The 22802-nt window shown below is 47.3% G+C and overlaps 2 protein-coding genes across 2 annotated transcripts; one reads left to right on the forward strand and one right to left on the reverse strand.

Moving 5' to 3' along the window:
- Window positions 1-2760: 2760 nt before the first annotated feature.
- SDF4 (stromal cell derived factor 4) lies at window positions 2761-15327 on the reverse strand. The gene is made up of 7 exons (XM_081955034.1): window positions 15187-15327; window positions 12587-12948; window positions 11200-11336; window positions 10965-11078; window positions 8161-8319; window positions 6739-6914; window positions 2761-3108 (listed from the first exon to the last, which is right to left on the reverse strand). Exons 2-7 carry the CDS (start codon window positions 12892-12894, stop codon window positions 2932-2934), a joined length of 1071 nt encoding a protein of 356 aa, XP_081811160.1. The 5' UTR covers window positions 12895-12948; window positions 15187-15327; the 3' UTR covers window positions 2761-2931.
- Window positions 15328-15457: 130 nt separating this feature from the next.
- Window positions 15458-19681, forward strand: B3GALT6 (beta-1,3-galactosyltransferase 6). Its single transcript, XM_081954740.1, has one exon. The coding sequence runs from the start codon at window positions 16468-16470 to the stop codon at window positions 17509-17511; it is 1044 nt and encodes a 347-aa protein (XP_081810866.1). The 5' UTR covers window positions 15458-16467; the 3' UTR covers window positions 17512-19681.
- Window positions 19682-22802: the final 3121 nt, after the last annotated feature.

A 22802-nucleotide genomic window follows, 5' to 3' on the forward strand; every position in this document is an offset into this window, starting at 1 on the left:
ACGCTGCTTGCGCTCGAAGGAGGGGGAGAAAACCACAACACTGTGTGAGCTCCGCAAGGCAGGATCGACTCTTACTTTTGCGAACCTCTGGGAAATTTCAGATCTGAGATTTCTTTGAATATCTCGTGCTTTACCAGAGAAGTTTTGCGTCATTCGGTACCTCCCTTAATGTGGAGCTTGCCAGCAGTACAATATTGCAGCCTCTTCCTGCTGACTGCCAGCTGCTGACAGTTCAATTCTCACTGGATCAAGTTTGACTCAGCCTTACGTCTTTCCGAGGTCGGTCAAATGAGGATTACTGAGTAGGCTGACTCTGTGAACCGCTTAGAGAGGGTGTACAAGCACCGTGAAGCGGTATATAAGTCTACAGTGCTCTTGCTATCTTCCTTCCTTCCTTCCCTTTCCTTCCTCCCTCCCTTCCCAGTGATTAGAATGCAGGATTGCAGGCTAACTCTGCTGACTGCCAGGAGTTCGATCCTGACTGGCTGAAGGTCAACTCAGCCTTCCATCCTTCCGAGGTCGGTAAAACGAGGACCCAGATTGTTGGGGGCAAAAGGCTGACTCTGTAAACCACTTAGAGAGGTCCGTAGAAGCCCTATGAAGCAGTATATAAGTCTAAGTGCTATTGCAAGGCTTGGCAATTGGGCCCAGGATCTTTTCCGAACTAAACATCCTCTTGACAATTCTGTCAATCTTTTTAAACAAAAAGGAAAGCAGTTTTTGAAAACCAAGAGCAATACAATAAGTTTTTGGGCTAGCAGCCAAAAACAGCCCACGCCATTCTCGCTTGCATTCAACAAAGGGATGGAATCGAGATCACGTGAAGTTGTAGTAGCGCTTTAAAAAGCCTTAGTAAGGCCACACCTGGAATACTGCATCCCGTTCTGGTCGCCACAATATAAAAAAAAAAGATGTTAAGGTCTCCGGAAAGGGAAAAGCAGCAAGGATGTTCAGGAGACTGGAACTGGGTAGGTCTAGTTTAATTAAACAAAGGATATGATAGAAGTCTTCCAGTTTGCCTGGCCGAAGTATCCCAAATGGCCACCGGGGGGGGCACTGTTTTCAAACCCTAGGATGGATGGTCTTTTTACTCCCTGCCATGCTGAAACACCCCAAATGGCCACCGGAGGGCACTGTTTTTATGTCCTGTGCTACAGATGGTTTTAGACCCTGCCGGGCTGAAATATCCCAAATGGCCACTGGAGGCCACTGTTTCCATACCCTGTGATATAGATGGTCCTTTTAGTCCCTGCCAGGCTAAAATACCATGAATGGCCGCCCCAAGGGCATTGTTTTCATGCCCTGTGCTACAGATGGTCTTCCTACTCCCTGCCAGGCAAAAATATCCCATACCACCACCAGAGGGCATTGTTTCATGCCCTGTGTACAGATGGTCTTTGTAGTCCCCGCCTGGCTGAAATATCCCAAATGGCCACCGGAGGGCACTGTTTTCATACCCTGTGCTATAGATGGTCTGTGCAATCCCTGCCTGGCTGAAATATCGCATACCACCACCAGAGGGCACTGTTTTCATAGCCTGTGCTATAGATGGTCTGTGCAATCCCTGCCTGGCTGAAATATCCCGAATGGCCACCGGAGGGCACTGTTTTCATACCCTGTGCTATAGATGGTCTGTGCAATCCCTGCCTGGTTGAAATATCCCGAATGGCCACCAGAGGCCATTCGGTATATTTCCACTATTTTCATGCGCTGTGCTATAGATGGCCTTTTTAATCCCTCCATATCAGATGGCGCTTTTTTCATGCCTTGCGCTACAGATGACGGGTCTCCAACTCGATTGCGTCACATGACACATTGCAACGTTTTTTGCCTTGGCAAAAGCGGGGTGGGCGGGGCTTACACGTGACGCCTTTCGGTCCACGGGCTGGTCAGTCTGACACACACACACACACACACGGCATATAGATAGCCTTTATTATACCCTTGGAGGCTGCAGTATCCAAGATCGCCAGGAGATGGCAGGTTTTTCCCGAGATTTGCTCTTGCTTACTCTACAGGGCTCCCCTCAATTATGAATTATGGCTGTAACTTGCCCTTCCCCCCTTCAAGTTACGGCCATCACGCTTTTCCCACCTTCATATTTTGCATGCTTGGCAACTGGCTTGCATTTATGAGTCGCAGCCCCCAGGGGTGACATTCAGTCAGTTTTCTCCGGTTCGGGAGAACTGGTAGTGATGTCTGCGGGAGGCTCCGCCCACCTGCCGCAACATAATGCACGACATTTGCGAACCGGTAGGGAAGGTTAAGGGAATCCCACCGCTGGCAGAGCCTTTCTGCCATGTGGTCATCATTGGCATCCTTTCAATGGGCAAAATTGGATTTGTTTAACGGCCGTTTGACTCGCTTAACGACCAGGCAAAAAAAAAAAAAAAGATCCTAAGAGACCTCCCTTTAGCACCCCGCTGCCTAACAATGAATTTTCCGGTTCCAGTTGGGAGACTCCCAATAACCCTCTCGGGCCGCACCCTCCAAAATAGCCAGTAACAGTTGGAGCAGTTTCCAGTGAAACAATGTTTTCCAGAACATTCTTTCAAAGCAATCACAAGAGCTTACACAACCGCACCATGATTTCACTTGATGTAAAATTAACACACACCCTTCCTCCCTCCCTCCGTCCCCCCCCCGGTGATCAAGGATCAGGTTGTCCCCCCGTGGTGTTTCCCGGATCATCGGATCTTCAACGCTGTTCGATTTGTGGCACCGTAAATCAACACCGTGTCCGGATTCTCTCCCGGCGAGTTCAGAAAAAAAACATTTGGCTTTTTAATGTACAGAACGGAAAAAAAGTCCAGGACACCACCACACGGTATATGCACAGAACACAGGCCCAGCGGCAAAAGGAAACGCGTGTCATGTTTGGGGAAAACGAGGCGGCGTGACGACGGGCGCCCGAGCTCTCCAAGCGCGCCTTCAGAATTCCTCGTGGACGTTCCGCGCGTAATCCATCAGCTTGCTGCCGGTGAAGTACTCACTGTATTTTAAGATCTCCTCCAGCTCCAGGTGGTGATTTTGGTTCTCATCCGCCACAGCGATCATCTGCTTGGCTTCGTTCAAGGCGTTGTACTCGTTCATGGGATCCATGTACTCCTAGGAGGAAAGCGAGTGGAGGAATAAAGAAACATCCACAATCATCAATTCATGCTAAAGTACCCTAGATGTGGCCTGTCAGCGGAGCTGGCAGCAGACTTGGACAGTGAGGAGGTTGGGGAGGAAGATGGGCCAGTCCTGGAGTCTGGGGAAGGCTCTGAGGAGGGCTCTGCGTCGGAGGCAGAGAGAGGGCCAGGGCCGTATGCCAGCTATCAGCTGCCTTCAGAGTCAGACATCAGTGGGGCAGAAGAACAGCTGGAGCCTGTTCCTAGTGTGCACATGCGTAGAGTTGCCAGATGAAGGGAACAGCTAAAGAACAGGGGTTGACTTGGGAGGAAGGCCACAGGTGGGCGATGAATGGCCCCTCCCAGAGGAAATCAAAGAGGAGCGCAAGGGGAGTGGAGTTTGCAGGAGACCATTAGTTCATTCCTGCTTTCTTGCCAAGTATTGCGGCGTCTGAAACATATCAGCCTGGCCACTCTCCAAGCCTGACAAAGGTCGGTAATGGTTAACCATCTTGAAAGACTGTGGGAGAGGAAAAAGACTTTGCTGGAGAGGAATTCCCTGTCAATTAAACAAAAGGGGTTTATCGGGACGAAGACTTCCCTTCGTGCTTCTGGGAAAGCCTAGGTCAGAACAGCGAGATGGGGTGAGCTAAGCCTTTGTTCACTCCCTCCATCCTCAAAAAGGTCCTAAGAACTCCCCAGGGAAGGGCTTCCACTGTCAAGCTGGTCTTATTTATTTAGTTTATTATATATATATATATCACCCATGTTTCCGTCTGAGTCAACTGTGGGCTCCAGCAGCCTAAGATTTAACCACTATCTTCCTTTCTCTATTTAATGAAGGAGGTGTGTCCCATCCGGTGGAAGGAGAGAGAACAGGACAGAGCAAATTTCTATTTTATTTACATTCCGCCTCTAACGCAAAGTGAGAACATACCAAAAACCTCTTCCTTCTCCCATTTTCCCCACGACAATAACCCTGTGAGGTGGGCTAGGCTGAATGGGAGGGACTGGCCTCCCAAAATCACCCAGCTGGCTTTGATGCCTAAGGCAGGATTAGAACGTAAGAGTTTTCCCCAGCTTCTAGTCTGGAGCTTTAACCACTAGACCAGACTGATTCAAAGAACCATTGCTTTTTTTTCCCCTCCTGTCTGTCTGCATTCATTTCCACGCAATCTCTTGTCAAAGAAATTGAATTTCCAGCGCTATTTTTGATGCTCTGTTTTAACTTTATTTTAAAGCTTGGTGCCCAGAAATGAGTGACCAACCCCTCCAAAGGAAAACCGAGGAATAGTTGTGATGGTTTTCCACTTAAGAAACTTGGAATGATTTTACTCAAGGAGGCCTGACGAAAATCTCGCAGGCCGTTTTGGTCGTCTCTGGAAAATTGGAAAGGTTATAAAATGGAGAATCAAAGACGGAAGAAACAATTTCACAGGTGTCCTGATATTGGGGGCGGACGGGGGAGGGGGGAGGAAGAGACCACCGTACGATCCTTAACTCTTCCCTGTACCTTGGTACCCCGGGGTAAAGCTGGAGCTATTAAAAACGCACGAGGGATCGTTCCCGTAAAGCGCAAAATAATCTGCGTGATTAAATTTTGACTCGATTGCTTTGCCGTAACGCACAGCTGCTTCGGGTGAACTCGCCGAAGGCAGGAGAAGACGAAGAAAAAAAAGGGGGAAGGAAGATTCAAGTGAAAAAGGAGAAATTGAACAAATGCAATGAAATGCAGCAGAAGGGGGAAGCTGCGCATTTAGCGTCTACTCCGAGAGGAAGACATGCGAAAACGTTAGTGCACTAACTCCTCGGGGAAGGATGAGTGAGGGATTAATTCTGGGGTAGAACGGTGCCAACGAGATTAATCAGTAATCCTGGTTATGTGACCTGCGTCTTGAACAGATCCAGAGCAGCACAGAAGAAAAACATCTGCTGACACCCTTTTGTCCATGAAGGAAAAAAGTACAGTCCAGGATATGTTTTAATCCAGCATTTTTCACCCATTAAGATGTACGGACTTCAACTCCCAGAATTCCCCAGCCAGCTGGGGAATTCTGGGAGTTGAAATCCACACATCTTAAGAGTTGCCAACCTTGAAATCACTTGTTTTAATCCAGGTTCACGAGTCTGGGACAGGTCCAATGTCTCAGCCAGTTCCCAGAATTCCCCAGCAGAGAGAGAATCCTGGGAAATAAAGCTCCTACACCGGAAAGGCCCCTGGTTTGCAGAAAGCTGAGGTAGGTAGGTAGGTAGGTAGATGATAGATAGATAGATAGATAGATAGATAGATAGATAGATAGATAGATAGATAGATGATAGATAGATAGATAAAAAGATACAGTAGATAGATACTGTGTCCCAAAAATAAGACAGGGTCTTATTTTCTTTTGCCCCCAAAATAAGCGCTTGACCTTATTGTTGAGGTGCAGGAGGTGGCGAGCGTGGTCACCTCATGGCTGATGGGGAGAGATAATTTTCGGGGAAAGGGCTTATTTTAACACATGCGCTCAAAACCCCGCTTGGGCTTATTATCCGGGGAGGTCTTATTTTTGGGAAAACAGGATAGATAGATAAATAGGTAGGTAGGTAGGTAGGTAGGTAGGTAGGAAGGTAGGTAGATGGAAGATAGATAGATGATAGATGATAGATAATAGGTAGGTAGAGAGGTAGGGAGGTAGATAGATAGATGATAGATATAGATGATAGATAGGCAGACGGACAGACAGATGATAGAGATAGATAGATAGATAGATAGATAGATAGATAGATAGATAGATAGATAGATAGATATAGATGATAGATAGATAGATGATAGAGATAGATAGATAGATTAGATAGATAGATAGATAGATAGATAGATAGATAGATAGATAGATAGATAGATAGATAATAGGAAGGAAGGTAGGGAGGTAGCTGGAAGATAGATAGATATAGATGATAGATAGATAGATAGATAGATAGATAGATAGATAGATAGATAGATAGATAGATGATAGATAGATAGATGATAGAGATAGATAGATAGATTAGATAGATAGATAGATAGATAGATAGATAGATAGATAGATAGATAGATAGATAGATAGATAATAGGAAGGAAGGTAGGGAGGTAGCTGGAAGATAGATAGATATAGATGATAGATAGATAGATAGATAGATAGATAGATAGATAGATAGATAGATAGATAGATAGATGATAGATAGATAGTAGGGAGGTAGATAGATGGAAGATAGACAGATGATAGGCAGACAGACAGATTCGTGAGAAAGTGCCAAGCTGTCTCGCCCGCTCTTCCTTGTGGTAAGAGCTGTATGCAAACCAACTTCCCAGAAGACTGCTGTGCCCACACATCCGTTGGCTCACCTGCTGTGAGAAAAGCGGAGCGTGGGAGGGGGGAATTTAAACAGTTAACGCAGTCTGGGGTTTGGGTTTTTGGACTGTTTCCAGAGAATTGCCAGCTCAACTCTAGCAGGCTTCAGCTTGTTTCAAGAATTGCTGGCCTGACACTCAATGACTGCAACCACAGCAGAGGGATGTTTGGGGGGGGGGGGGGGGGGAGGGAAATACACGTCATTTGAGGCGGGGGGGGGGAGAAATGAAGGCGTTAAGCCACGGCTTGGTTACCTCCAACTCCTCCATGGTAACGATGCCGTTACGGTCGGCGTCGATGACCTCTTCGAACTCTTTCTTTCGGTCTTTCACCCAGTCGTCGTCCACATCCTGAGCTTGCTGATTTTCAACTGTGCCAACCGGCAAGGAGATGAATTCTGAAAGGGTCAGCTTCTTATCGCCGTCCTGATCTGGGGGGGGGGGGGGGGGAGAGGGAGAGAGACGGGATGGTTGACAGACAGCTCAATCAATCAAAATCAACCCATCACTCAAAATAAAACAACCAATCAAAGAGGGAGGCGGTGGCTCAGTGGCTAAGACGCTGAGCTTGTCGATCAGAAAGGTCGGCGGTTCGAATCCCTAGCGCCGCGTAATGGAGTAAGCTCCGGAAGGCGCACGGAACGCTGTTCCCTTCCCACCAAAGGTGGTTCCTATTTTTCTACTTGCATTTTTTTACGTGCTTTCGAGCTGCTAGGTTGGCAGAAGCTGGGACAAGTCACGGGAGCTCCCTCCGTTACGCGGTGCTGGGGATTCAAACCGCCGAATATATGAATTCCAATAAAATATAACAGTAATCAATATTAAGGTTTCAAAACTGTAGAGAAGCAATCTTGTCTACAATTTTGACTGGAAAAAAGGTCTGATCTTTTTTTTTTTTTTTTTTTAAACTCCCGGCACGAATCTCGGGTTTTGATTGCAAGTCTTCACCATCAAATGTAAGTTCAGAGCGCCTCCACCTGGCCGCCCAAATCCCAGCAATTCAGAGCTGGGCTGAGAAGTATCAGTGTCAGGCCTACAGCCATATTCCTTTCGGATCTTTGGCCTGCCACACTTTCTATTACTCTACTATGCATTTTCTATTGTGCGATAATGAGAGAGGGGATTGTACGGAGTTAGATGGTATGTAGCCATAACAACATTCTTTCTAGAAAGCCAAGGTCATCCTTTGTCTCTGCACCTTGGCACCTGACTGGAACTGGATGGGTGGAACTGCCAGCATGGCAATGGAAGATTGGACCATGGGATGGACTTGTGGATGTGGAGGCAAGATCATGAACTTGGAACTGGGTGGGGAAAACCCGAATCTGAAACTTCCCATTTTTCTTCAGATTCGGCTTTTCCCAGGTGTGCCAATATGGCTCTCTTCATAAATTGGAACTTTGAGCAATACTTTGCCTTGGACTCTGATTTAATTTTGGATGCTATTTGGAACCCTGACAATCAGTCCGGCTCAGTCATACAACTCCCTGGTGGGAAGATCGGAACTCAAAAGTGTTTTTCAAACCAGATGTTGGGAGTTCCAGAATTCCCCAGCTGGCATTCACCCCCCCCTCCCCACCCAACCCCACCCTGGGTGAAATCAAAGGAGCCCGGGCACTGTGCCATCTGATCGTCCAGGACGATCGGAGTTGGAAGAACGTTTTTTGAAGAACGTACCCAAATCCCGGACGATTTCCTTGACCATGAATTTCAGCATCCCTCTGCTATGCTCCGGATGAAGGAAAGACAAAAATTCTTCCTCGTTCAGCAACAGATCAGCCGGTGGGTTGTCGGCTTGGTACCAGCGGTCTTTCAAATTATCGAGGACTTCCTGGGCTGTGGGGGAGAGAAGATTCAAAAAAAGAGGTTCAGCGAATTCTGAAGGCCAGGTTTTAAAAGGCCTAAGTGGTCTTTTACTGTCCTGGTTAAAACTGACCAAGGAGAGAACTTGGTTGGAAGATTTTTGACCCATGAAGACATGGCTTGTTTACGCTGGCCACATCACACAAGGAGAATTTATACACAATGTTTTATAGACGGCATTTTCCTCCGGCAAGATTATCGTATATAAGACGCAACTTTTCCCCTCAAAAAAGAGGCTGAAAATCTGGGTGCGTCTTATATACTGAATACAGCATTTTAGGCCTCCCAAAACCCCGCCCACTTTGCAAAAACGGCTGTGCATAGCCTTTAGGAGGCTTTCAGAGTGCTCCTGGGGGCTGGGGAGGGCAAAAATGAGAAAAAACGGGCCATTTTTTGCTTGTTTTTGCCCCCCCAACCCCCAGGAGCACTCTACAAGCCTCCTAAAGGCTACGCATGCCTTTTTATATATATATATAAATAACAAGCCTGTTTTCGCAAAAAAAGGTCCATTTTTTGGGAGGTCTGCAGAGCGCAAAAACTTTTTTAAAAAATTTGCCTCTTCAAAATCTTATACTGCGGTGCGTCTTATATTCCGAAAAATACGGTAGGTAAAATGCTTAGTAACCTATCTGGAAATGCAATAAAAGTACCAGGGACATATTGCCATATGTGGTGGACATGTAAAAAAAAAAGCAAAGGGATTTTGGCGAGAGATTCAGATGTGATTAGGAGAAATGGCTGGACAAAGATTAGAATTGAAACAAGACATGGCTTGTTTTTGGTTTCACCACCACAAAGGGCGAAAAGAGATCTCGGGAATTTGTAGGCCCGGAGTTTTGGAAACCACCTCTGTTGGCGTTTCCGGAGGGCTTATCCTGTTCAGGACACAGAACCCATTCGAAAGAACGATGGTTCTGTTGAACCGGCCTTGTTGGGTCCTGAAAATTCAGGAATAGCAGTGGAAGGGACTCTTTAATCCCCAAGAAGTGAGGAGGGTTTGAACACAACACACAAGGATGATTAAAGTAGAGAATGAGGAACTTTTCTGCAGAACTCTTTAGAATCTCAGTTTTCCATTCGATCAGTTTCTATCAATCCTGGGTCCAGGCACATGGGCAGGCCAAGCACAATTTTTAAAGGCCCCAAAAGCAGTTAAACAGTTTTAATTTAATAAACCGGTCAGTCCTAGAGATGATCAACCCTGACTGCTCTTTAGAAGGTCCTAAATCCTGAAGAGGAAACTCAAGTACTTTGGCCACCTGATGAAAAGGAAGAAGGACTCCCTGGAGAAGAGCCTCATGCTGGGAACGATGGAGGGCAAAAGAAGAAGGGATGGCAGAGAAGGAGGTGGCTGGATGGAGTCACCGAAGCAGTCGGCATGAGCTTAAATGGACTCCGGAGGATGGTAGAGGACAGGAAGGCCTGGAGGAACGTGGTCCATGGGGTCACAATGGGTCATACACGACTTCACAACTAACAACAACAACAATGCCCTGCTTCACTCCAAGACCATTCCAAGCCACCGTAGGTCAGATTCCAAACCATGGTGGAGTGATCTTTGCCTGTTGCCGAGATTCTTCGCTCTTGCCAACACGTCCCTAAACCGGTTGCATTACTCCAGGCCTCCCAGAAAAAAACGCACAAAAGCTTCCTTTATCCCACTTGTGTGACCTACATTAAAGTAATCCCTCCAAGGTTAGAATATAGCAGCAATATACCGTGTTTCCCCGAAAATAAGACCGGGTCTTATATTTAGTTTTTTGCTCCAAAAGATGCATTAAGGGCTTATTTTCTGGTTAGGAATTATTTTCCGGGAAATATGGTACTAAATGCGTCTGGATGACAATCTTAACTGGGGCTTATTTTGGGGGTAGGGCTTTGTTCTGTCCCGTGATTCCAATGAATATGCAGACCCAGGCTTGGCTGTCTGCCACAACTAATTACATAAAGCCACCCTTTGGCTGGGAGCCTAGAAAGTTCTCTTCACAAACACAAGATAACACTTACAGAAGGCTTTCGCAACGGCTTGAATAGGGACTGTTGTCTCCTGCAAAGATTCCCCTCCCTTCGCTCCACTTATAAACTCTTTGGGAGGGGCCACACCCTTAACCAGCTGTCCCTACTTCCTTCTATGATGTCTTCTCCACAGCTGTTCCTGTCTCCTATCAATTCGACGCATACCCACATCAGGGACAACCTCCCTCTGTTCCTCCTCACTGCTCCCTGACTCAGATGCCACCTGGTGGCCAACAGGCTTCTCTAATCCCTGCTCTGACTCCACACACCCTCCAGAGTCTTCCTCATCCTCCAGAGCAGCCCCATAATGGTCTGAGCTGTCAGAGTCCACCAACAACTCAGCCGGCCGCCGCTGGGCCACAACAGGCTTATATTACGAGCATCCTGATATAATCATGCTAGGGTTTATTTTCGGGTTGGGTCTTATTTTCGGGGAAATAGGGTAGTGAAGGAGGGGAGGGATGTGTGTGACTTTATACGTTGTGCCAAGCAAGAATTAGGAAGCCTTACTTGGAAAACCAGGAGAAAATTGTGATTTTCACAGTCTGGGCTTTGAACCCTGTTCCGGGGGCGGGGTGGGTGGGTGGGGGAAAGACACTCACTCTCTTCGTCGATCTTCAGCTCTTCGTTGTTCTTAATCTTGTCCGCCACCTCCTTCTCGTTCATGCCTTTGCTTGCCAGGAACTTGATTTTATATTCATCCCAGGACACGTGGCCTTAAAAGGAGAGGAGAAGCTTCAGCAACCTTCACGCCGTCGCGCATAAAGGCAGAGTCTTCTCCCCCTATCTAGGGTTGCCATCTGACTTAAGGCCAAGGCTGCCCCCCTTTTCTCTTACCATCGCCGTCGGGGTCCACGGCCCGGAAATGCATCTTGTTTTCTTCCACGGCTTCCTGGAAGTGCTCCTCGGTCTTCTCCATGATCCAGCGCTGCATCTCCTTGGCGCTGATTTTTTTGTCCCGGTTGATGTCAACCCTGCCAAGTTCAGCGGAAAAGAAAAGGAGTTAAAGCGTTCAAGAGGATTCCCAATCCCCAGGGTCCAAAAAAAAGGGGGCCTACAAGTTCAGGTGATCGAGGAGTGAGTCCCAACCCAGCAATTCGGCTTTTCCGTGTTATTACCGCCACTTGCTTCCTTGCTCTGCCCTTAACAATAGTAGGTTTTTTTTCCTTTGCAGGCAAGATATCCGCATGGCCATTACCAATCCCACATGACGACATCACACACACACACACCCCAAATGTTGAGGCTCCGGAAAGAGTTCAGAGAAGAACAACAAAGACGATTAGGAGGCTGGAGGATAAAACGTATGAAGAACGGTTGCAGGATTTGGGTATGGCTCGTCTAGAGAAAAGAAGGTCTAGGGAGGGCATGGAAGCAGGATTTGAAGGGCTGCCACAAAGAGGGGGTCAACTTATTCTCCAAAGCACCAGGCCAGACAAGAAACAATGGATGGAAACTAATCAAGGAGAGAAGCAACTCGGAATTAAGGAGAAACCTCCAAACAGGGAGGACAATTAACAAATGGAACAGCTTGCTTTCCCAAGTTGTGGGTGCTTCAATACTGGATGTTTTTAAGAAAAGGCTAGACGTTCTGAAATGGTATAAGGTCTCCCGTTTGAGCAGGGGTTTGGACTAGAAGACCTCCAAGGTCCCTTCCAAAGCACATTCTCTTAAGCAACGAGAATCCAAGGCAGATTTCCTTCCCTTAATTTTCTTTAAAGCTCAGTGGCTAAGACGCTGAGCTTGTCGATTAGAAAGATCGGCAGTTCGGTGGTTCGAATCCTTCGTGCCACATAACAGAGTGAGCTCCCGTGACTTATCCCAGCTTCTGCCAACCTAGCTGTTCGAAAGCACCTTAAAAATGCAAGGAGAAAAATAGGGACCACCTTTGGTGGGAAGGTCACAGCGTTCCGTGCGCCTTCGGGAGTTGAGTCATGGCAGCCACATGACCACGGAGACGTCTTCGGACAGCGCTGGCTCTTCGGCTTTGAAACAAGAGATGAGCAGCGCCCCCTAGAGTCGGGAACGACTAGCACACATGTGCGAGGGGGACCTTTACCTAAAGAATAACTTGGAGAACTGTCTAACTTGGAGAGCAATCGTGGCTCCAACTTATGGAGGGAAGCCGTAATCAAGATTTACCCTAACTCTTCCTATATTCCCTCCTTCTCTCTGTTTTGGGGGAAAAGCATCCATTTTCAAGCTAAAGCAAGACGGGGCTTACTTTGAGAAAATCACCACCAGCTTCCTCCGGTTTCTCCGGGGTTCCGAATCTTCCTCAAACTCCTCCATCTCTTTCCCCAGGAAAACCTCCTGGTGGAACTCTTTGTTGAGATGTCCGTCCAGCTCCATCTTGACTCCGTTCAGGTGGTCCGGAGGGAGGATCTCGTTATCGTCTTTGTTGTCGGCCGTTTTCTCTTTGAGGATGGAGCTGTTGGCGGGCCGGGCGTAGACATCCATGAGCAAAAAGACAAAGAGGAGGGATAAATAGATAGAGCCCAGGCTGCAGATGAAGACACGTTTGGAAACCATGGTTCCCGTCCTTCAGGAGGTCAGCAGGGCGAAGGGTTCTGGGGCCTGGATAACCTGGAGGGGGGCAATGGGACAAGCCATGAGCATTATATTCCCATTTTTGAAAAAAATAAGATACCTCTATGACTACTTAAAAGGGACGCGGTGGCTCAGACGCTGAGCTGGTCGATCAGTTTGGCGGTTCAAATCCCTAGCGCCGCGTAACGGAGTGAGCTCCCATTCCTTGTCTCAGCTTCTGCCCAACCTAGCAGTTCGAAAGCACGTAAAAATGCAAATGGAAAAATAGGAACCACCTTTGGTGGGAAGGGAACAGCATTCCGTGCGCCTTCGGGAGTTGAGTCATGCCGGCCACATGACCACAGAGACGTCTTCGGACAGCGCTGGCTCTTTGGCTTTGAAACGGAGATGAGCACCGCCCCCTAGAGTCGGGAACGACTAGCACATATGTGCGAGGGGAACCTTTACCTTCTATGACTAGTTAAGCCCCACCGTATCCCTTCTAAATCATTCACTTGAGTGGGTTCACATCACCACCGGATTGGCGCAAGCAGGTTTTTAGGGCATTACAGATCTGCAGTTACAGAAGTGCCAGGGAATTTGGCACTTGGCCAGCTGTTCAGTGGAAATGTAAACACTTTTCACTCCAACTGAAATGCTTTTCTGGAAAGCCTGCTCAAAGGGTGACAGCACACCTGAATTTCCAAAAATAGGTGTTATGTTAGAAAACCACCAAAGAACATTTTTTTTCTTTTTACCAAGTAAGGTGACTTGATTTACTTTGCAATTTCCCTTCTCTAGTCAGGCAAACACCTACCTTTTACATTTCCCCTTTTAACAAATCTGTTCACTAAAATCTCATTTTTAAATTAGATTAAATTGCACGGCTCCCTCCACTTCCCCGTTGGTCACTAACCTTCTCAGCATCCAAGCCTTTTCCACTCAAATCTTGACCAGTCCCTCCCCCCCCCCCTTAATTAATTTCTCTTCCTCAAGAAAGATAATTTATTGGCTAAAAACAAAAAAGGCTTTGAGTTGACCTTGATGTTTCCAGCATAGAAATCCCCCTATATTCAGACAGTTTTTAAGAAAAAACATCCTTCCTATATTTCTTTTTAAAGTAGAAGCTGCTCTTTGTTCTGCAGAAGCGAAAACCAATCTGCACGTTCTCAGAGGAACTCTTGAGTCAGAGTTTATTCCACAGAGTTTATTCCACAGTAATAAAAAGAAAACCTCCAGGCAAACAAGCCAATATAGGTAGTCTTTGACTTACAATGGTTCCACTTAGTGACTGAAGTTACAACGGCACTGAAAAAAGTGACTTATGACCCTTTTTCACACTTTCGCACCATAGTTACGTGATCAACATTCAGCCACTTGGCAACCGATTCCTATTTATGACGGTTGCCATGTCCAGGAGCGGGGTAGAGAGAGAGTGAGAATTTTTAATTTTTTAAACTTATTTTTAATCTATTTTTAATCTATATATTTATATTTTAACTCATTTTTAATCTGTTTTTAATCTATATAGAAGTATTTTTATATTTTTAACTCATTTTAATCTATTTTAATTTATATAGAAGCATTTTTATATTTTTAACACTTTAATCTATTTTTAGTCTATCTGTATGTATATATATATTAACTCATTCTAAATATATTTTAATCTATATAGAAGTATTTTTATATTTTTAACTCATTTTAATGTTTTTAATATATATATATATATATATATATATATATATATATATATATATATATATATATATATATATATATATATATATATATTTCATCTATTTTTAATCTATCTGTATATAGAAGCATTTTTACATTTTTAAAAAATCTCTCTATATAAGTATTTTTACATTTTAAACTAATTTTTAATCTATTTTTAATCTATACCGGACTTTTACAAAAGCACATACCGTTTGTTTTAGGTACATTTTAACAACTAAACAGCGGTTCACTTAGCAACCGTGGCAAGAAAGGTCGTAAAACGGGGCAAATACAAACCCAGGGCTGTGGCGGTCGTAAGTCGAGGACTTCACCTACCGCCCAACGGATCCAACCTGGCTCCCCAGGTATGACCCATCATCCTCGGCCAACCACCCTCGGATGGATCCGGCTTGCTGCCCCTCCCCCCCGACAGAAAAGCCCCGAGATGGCACTCTGTACATGCCCAGATGAACCGTCGCCCGAACACCAAGGAAAGCGCTCTCCTCGGGTTCTAGACACTCTGCACATGCTCAGAGGCGGCCTTTCTTCCCACTCTCCCGTCCAAGTGTGTCTGACCTTCCCGGTCGGCCGCCCAGCCTCCTCATGCCCGACCCGGCGCCGGGACAACCCTTCTTCGCTTTCGGACCGGAAGCCGGAAACGTCACACCGAGCTGGGAGGACCGGCGGAGGCCCGCCTCTTCCGCCCCGGGGGAGCCTGTCAATCTCCCGCCAGCCCGCCCGGCGGAAGCGAGTCCTAGCAGGCGCGGCTCGGTTTTATTCCTCCCCCCACTCACTAAATAAATATAACTTCCTTCCTACTCACCAAATAAAATAAAAATATGAAACGTTTTGTCTTTCGAATTGATATTTACGAAACGAGCAGGCGCCCAGTTAGACACCTGAAGGCAGACGAGGCGGGGGGGGACGGGACTTCGCCGTTGGAAGTGGTCCTTTGAGGTAAGCGAAGCCGAGGCAGCCATCTTTGTTTCGAGCACAGCTCCTTTTTTTTTTTTTGCCTAGTCTTTAAGGAGGCCGCGCCCAAACCTGGAACCACATTCGGGCGTAAAAGGGCCTATTTTTTTGCTGCACTATCCTACTGGCTGGCATTAACTGCGTCTCATAAATCCCCGCCGGACAGACCTGCGTTGCCCTAATCCATCATGGCACGCAGCCTGCCCTCAAAGATGGCGTCAGACGTCAGCCTCACTTGCCCTGAGTCGGGATGGCGTGAGGAAAGGGAGGGGGGCGCTCAGGGAAACGAGAGAATGGAATGAGAAGCGGGTCACGTGGTGCCAGTGCGCTCGGCCCCCACCTCCGCTACAAGACCCCGCTCTTTCGCGTTTTTTCTCCGCCTCGGAAGCAGCGCGGCCTTCCGAGAACGGCCTCGCGTCAGGACCCGAGCGCGCATGCGCCGCGGGCCACAACACCACTCTGCCGGGGCTGACCCGAAGCGGAAGACAATGATCCAGCAAGCACCCGGCGGCATCTTCGAACGCGGCCCGAGGAGGTGTGTCCCAACCCGCCGTCCGTAGCCGTGGGAGGGAGGAAATCTTCCCGCCAAAACCTGAGGCAAAACTGCCTCAGGGAGTGGGGAGGGAAAGGCAGCGCTGAAGAAAGAGTCGGGCCTGGCCGAGGGGTGTCCAAAGCCTGCGGTGGGCGGGGACTACCCTCGCTGTTAACCAATCGGCCCCCAGCTTGGCGAGCGGCCGCCGAGGGATTGGATCGTTTTCGGCGGGGAGGCGGGGCTGAGCCTTGAAGAAGGCGTTGCCCCGCCTTTTGGGGGGCGGAGCCCATTCCAACACCTCCCTGAGTGTGGGAAAAGAGCCGGCATCTTCGCCCCGCCCACTAGAGGGCGCCATGAAGCTGGTGCGCATGCTCTGTCGTCACAAGACCCTGCTGGGGGGGCTGTCCCTCTTCGGGATAGTGTTGCTCTACCTGGCCAGGTGCACCTCGGAGGGCCTCAAGTCCTCCCCGGGGTGGGGGATGCCCCACCAGCAACAGCAGCCCCCCCTTGCCCGAGGAGGGGCCCTGGGCGGCCCTCACCCCCCTGCGGCGGCCCCTCCGCCCCCTCCGGAGGAAGCCACCTTTCTGGCGGTGCTGGTGGTCAGCGGGCCTAAGTACACCGAGCGGCGGAGTATCATCCGGAGCACCTGGCTCTCGGTGGCCGGGCGGGTGCCCCGCAGTGACCTGTGGTGCCGTTTCGTGGTGGGCACTGGCGGGCTGACCGGCGAGGAGCTGAACAGCCTGGAACTCGAGCAGAGCCGCCACCACGATCTCCTCCTCCTCCCCGACCTGCGGGACTCCTACGAGAACTTGACCGCCAAAGTCCTGGCCATGTACGTCTGGCTGGACCAGCACCTGGACTTCCGCTTCGTCCTGAAGGCCGACGACGACACCTTTGTTCGCCTGGACGTCCTGGCGGAAGAGCTGCGGTCCAAGGAGCCGCGCCGCCTCTACTGGGGCTTCTTCTCGGGCCGCGGCCGCGTGAAGTCGGGCGGCAAGTGGAAAGAGAATGCCTGGCTGCTGTGCGACTACTACCTGCCTTACGCCCTGGGCGGGGGCTACGTCATCTCATCCGACCTGGTGCGCTACCTGCGTCTGAGCCAAGACTATCTCAACCTCTGGCAAAGCGAGGACGTCTCCTTGGGTGCCTGGCTGGCTCCCGTGGACGTCAAGAGGATTCATGACCCTCGCTTTGACACCGAGTACAAGTCGCGCGGTTGCAACAATAAGTATGTGGTGACGCACAAGCAGAGCCTGGAGGACATGCTGGAGAAGCATCAGACTCTGGCCAAGGAGGGGAAGCTTTGCAAGGAGGAGGTGAAACTCCGACTCTCGTACGTGTACGACTGGAACGTGCCTCCTTCCCAGTGCTGCCAGAGAAAAGATGGCATACCCTGAAACCCTTGGACTGGAAGGGAGGAAGGGAAGCCGAATGGGGAGGGCGGCTGCAAGGGACGGACAGGTGTCACGCTCAAATCTCTTCCCTGTGCTGAACTTTCACCCAATATGCCTAATCATACTTTGTCGTTTTTTAAAAAAAACTTTCAGAGTAACTCTATTTTCATTTGACTTAACAAAAAGCTACGGAAGAACACGGAGCCTTCTGCGTTCCCCCCAAAACCTTAGGACTATAAATTATACGTCGCTCTGTGGCGCGTGAAACGTTTAAAAAACGAGTTCCAAAACAACTGTGTGAAGTGACACAGCCATTCTCCATGACGATACGTGTACATTTTGGGCAAATGCCGGTACTGGCGACCGTTTCTCCCCTACTTCAAAAGGATGTCGATTTTGGTTTTTCCCCACGGCTGTTGGTGCGTTAAAAGTGTCCCCGTATCTGCAGAGCAATTCAGCCATGAACCCCAATGGAATTACAAATGAAGGTGCTGCAATCATGCAATTTCTGAACCGAAGTAGCGACTTCTGTCGGAGATTCAAAAATGTTTGACTTGAGGCTTCTAATTTCACTTGGATAATTTCTTGAGTGTCCGTTATTGCAACATCTTCCACTTCCTGATTGCTACAGTTTGCTCTTTGAATCGTCTTTCCCTTTTACTCAAAAGGGAGGGGGTGTTTTAATCTGTAATGACAACATTTTAAAGTGATCCACTTGATCGGAGGCTGGATCCATCATGATGCACTAAGAATGGCCTACTGGATGGCTGGGGAAGATCCGCTATTTTTAAGAGGTTAACTTCTTAACTACTGAAGAAGACAGCTTCATTTTGACTGAACATCCACGCTGCTTCAGCCCTAAGAGAATTTAGATGTTTTTAAAATTTAATGCCGTTCACCTTTTTTCAAATGCAATGTTGATGATTAAAACGGGATATTCTTAGGGAGTTGCATTTGAGCTATAACTCTAGATTATGATGAGCTGAAACGGGAGATGACTAAATTGGATGCCTTCCTTGACCAATTTCTTTATTTTAAGAGAGCTATTTGAGAGGTTGCAAATAACAATAGTCTCGTTTGCACGCCCTGGCTGTCTGCAGCAAGCCTAGTTTTGACAAGTCGGGCTTAATTCACCCAGAATTTATCTGCTGTCACTGCCTTTCTGGCGATGAGAGAATATATAGCCTTCAGTCAAAAAATCACCTCAACAACTTTTATTGTGACCATGATGCCCAAGGTGTTACGTGTTCTGGACCAAAGGATATTTGGAAAGGTCTTATAGATGAATGGAATATTTTCTTTTTTAGGGATGAATTGTGCCCTGTTGGATGGAGGGACTCATAATTTTTATATTATTGTGGGGGGAGGTCTGTTAACCCTGTTCGTTTTTCCTGGCGTCTGCAATAATCCTGGCTCTAAATATTTACATTTCTCCATAGATATTAGGGCTCTTTGATTCCCTCTCTGAAATCTTAAAAGGAACCTCAAGGCTTAATCTGCTTTTCATTCAGAAAGCACTCATAGCAGAGAATCTGAGGTACGCATCTATTTATGCTTAGCTCGAATCAAGGGAAAATTATGATCCAATCATGCTTTAAGGGAAGAGTTGCTGAATTAACTTTTTTTTTTATTACTTCCTAGGGGTCTCCCATGCGAGGTCTATGAAGGCCGTCAGTAATTCGATTTTTTTCTGAAATCACTTTAGCCCGAGCAGTAGCTGCTACTTTGCTACAGGGGGCAAAATTAGCTTGTTTTAACGATGGACTGTTGGCCATGTTCACCCATTGTCCAACCTTCCTTTGAGAAATTAGTTACCAGAAAAAATTACAAATATCTGTCCCCTCCCAGGGGGAGTTAGTATTGTATGTAAAATGATGTGCTTATAATAATAGTGATAATTTATTTATAAATACTGTAAATGTACTGTGTATAGTTTCAGGCCTGAGGAAAATGGTTGAATGTCATAATAATTTTAATTTATTAAAGGAATGTGTTGGAAGCTCAGAACGGTCCTTTATCAAATGCCATTGTTTTCTGCTGCATGTTTTTCATTTAAAATTCTCTGGTGCTTTTAATTCAGACTGTGCTGCATTTATCTCCGGAGCTTGCATGAAAGACTATAGATTTATCCTTTCGATTGAAACCTTACCGCTTCTGAAAGCTGCTTTAAATATTTTGCTGATTCTGGTTTATCTAAAAGAGCCCTGTTCTCCATATATCTGCACACAATGGCTTGTGCACCACTATCCTAATTCTTCCGTGGTGATTGTATTTTTTTAAGCGTCAGGCAAAAGTAAAGATACCAAATGAAATACGACAGTGGGAAGCTCATATCGGTATTGCTCATGACTTTTTATAGGGCTTTTTATAACTACTACACAGCTGGAAAGCAGATCTTTCACTCTGGGCATAAGCGCTTATGAAATTTTATGATTTTTTTTTTTAAGCAAAGGGAGCAGATTTTACACACACAAACATACACACACACACACCAAAAAAGAAAGCTATACACAAACTGGCATTATTTCCCTGCAGTGAAAGGAAGCCTGTGTAATATATTACATCCTGCAATGCTAAGAAATCCTGCTTTTTGTTTTCAAATTTGAAACCGTGCTTGATAGAAAGGATTGACAGTAAATCCCCCGGATCTCACCCTTTAATCCTTCCGTTTTAGCCAAATCAAGTCCTATTAGCTGTGTATCAGCCTTAATGCTAAGAGGCTTGTCCTGTATACAGGCAGTCCTTAAAGGTGAAGGTAAAGATTCCCCTCGCACGTATGTGCTAGTTGTTCCCGACTCTAGAGGGCGCTGCTCATCTCCGTTTCAAAGCCGAAGAGCCAGCGCTGTCCGAAGACGTCTCTGTGGTCATGAGGCTGGCATGACTCAACGCCCGAAGGCGCACGGAACTCTGTTCCCTTCCCACCAAAGGCGGTTCCTATTTTTCTACTTGCATTTTTAAAGGTGTTTTCGAACTGCTAGGTTGGCAGAAGCTGGGGCAAGTCACGGGAGCTCACTCTTATTATGTGGCACTAGGGATTCGAACCACCGAGCTGCCGACCCTTCTGATCGACAAGCTCAGTGTCTGAGCCACCGAGCCACCGTGTCCCTTAAGTCCCTTAAGGCAGTCCTTCCAGCAATTCGTTTAGTGATCATTCGAAGTTACAACAGCACTGTAAAACACGGACCCATGACTACTTTTCACGTGGCTGTTGCACCCCACACCCCATGGTCATGTGATCACACCGTCAGGAACATACGTGCAAGGGGAAACTTTAGCTTTTGATACCTCGAAGGTGCTTTGTCAAAAGGCAATTGGACTGTTGTGCTTTTTTCCCTTGAGAAAGAAAAAAAAGGCATTTCGCTTCTCATCTAAGAAGTTCAGAACCGATGAAGCTCCTTGGATGAGAAGTGAAACTTCTTCCTCAAAGAAAAAAGAACTTTTGAAAAAGCACCGTTGAGACAACCATTACCTGGATGGCTGAGAATCACCACGGACGTTGACTTGATACTGAATTCGCCACGACGCCTGGAATGTTCAAAACATCTTTTTTAAAAATCTTATTGTACTTTAAAGGGGTTTTTTTGGTGGGGGGAGAGAACGTTTCTTCGGACTCGCAAATGTAACGTACACCAGGACACGGAGGAGTCTTAAAGTCCCAGCCAAGTGCATCCTTGCAAGCTATGGAGATACCCTGAGGCTAGGAAGACAGCTCAGCCGAATTGCAGCCAGGGAGGGAAACCGATATCTTTGATTTCCTCTGGATGCTTGGCCGCAGATGAAAAGTATGGTCCTTCCCCGAACCCTTTCTTTTTTCTTTTTGCTCAACCTCTTTTCAGGAAACCGAGGTTAGAGGAAGGAGAAAGGAGTCGGTTTTCCAAATCTGCTCACCGCATCTCTTTCCTGGGTGAGGCATGTCCTTTCAATTTTGTATTTCTGAAAGAGAGACTGTGCTAGAAGGCAGAAGGAATAATGCATCAGGGCCTTGGCTTCCCTGCCTCCCGTTACCACTGGGGAGGCTGGCCGATTGTGGCTTTCTTCTCTATTAGGCTGAAGGGATACTGTTGTGGCCGGCCAGCGGATTCGGACAGTGAGGAGGTTGGGGAGGAAGATGGGCCAGTCCTGGAGTCTGGGGAAGGCTCCGATGAGGGCTCTGTGTCGGAGGCAGAGAGGGGGCCAGGGCCGTATGCCAGTTATCAGCTGCCTTCGGAGTCGGACATCAGTGAGGCAGAAGAACAGCTGGAGCCTGTTCCCAGTGTGAGTTGCCAGGCGAAGGGAACAGCTGAAGAACAGGGGTCAATTTGGGAGGAAGGCCACAGGTGGACGATGAAGTGCCCCTCCCAGAGGGAATAAAAGAGGAGCGAAAGGGGAGTGGAGTTTGCAGGAGACAATTAGTTCGCTTAATTGGTTCGTCACTCTCCGAGACTCCTTGGCAGGTTTTGCAGATATCAGCCTGGCAGCTCTCCAAGCCAGATAAGGTCTGTGACTGTAAATCCTCCCTCGAAAGAGTTTGCTGGATATGAAAGAGCAGAATTCACAGTCAATTAATAAAAGGGGTTTTTGTCGGGACCAGGAGTTTGCTTCATGCCCTTGGGAAGCCTCGGTCAGGACAGACACAGTGACAATTAGGAAGGGTCTGGGTGCTTCCTCTGAGCCCCCACCCCCACCCCAGTAAACAGGATGAGGTGGAAAATATCTCCAGTTTTTCCAAATCATCGTGGACAACACTCTGCACAAGGCCAAGCTGCAGAAGGCTTCTACTCCCACCGTAACCTGCTCTGACAGTCCTCTGTTCAAGCCATCCTTCGTCCTGCCATAGTTTGCAGAACTTGGAATGTGTCTGCGCCATCCTATAAAGGTTTGATAAAACCAATATTTTCCAGACAGTAACTATTTTAAATCGAGGTAAGTTCTTGAGAGGTGAAATGTTTTCAGCCATGTGCTCTGCCCGCTTGATTTTAATATGCAAACTTTACCATTTATTCATATAGCATGTGACATATTTAATGAGGTTTTTCTTTGAATTAAGGTCAATTTTTGCAAAAGCCACAATCTTTTCTTACATTGTGGCCTGCTGCCATGAGCTTCCAGATAGTTCCTCATCAAGAACTGACCCTGTTATCATTCTGGCAACAACCAAGTTTGACAGAAGAGCAGAGTTGGAAGGGACCTTGGAGGTCATCTAGTCCAACCCCCTGCTCAAGCAGGAAACCCTACACCATTCCAGTTATCCAATTTCTTAAAGACCTCCAACGTTGGAGCACCCACAACTTCTGGAGGGAAGTCGTTCCACTGAT

This window comes from Natrix helvetica (assembly GCF_964273705.1).
Source record: "Natrix helvetica genome assembly, chromosome: 5".
NCBI lineage: Eukaryota > Metazoa > Chordata > Lepidosauria > Squamata > Natricidae > Natrix > Natrix helvetica.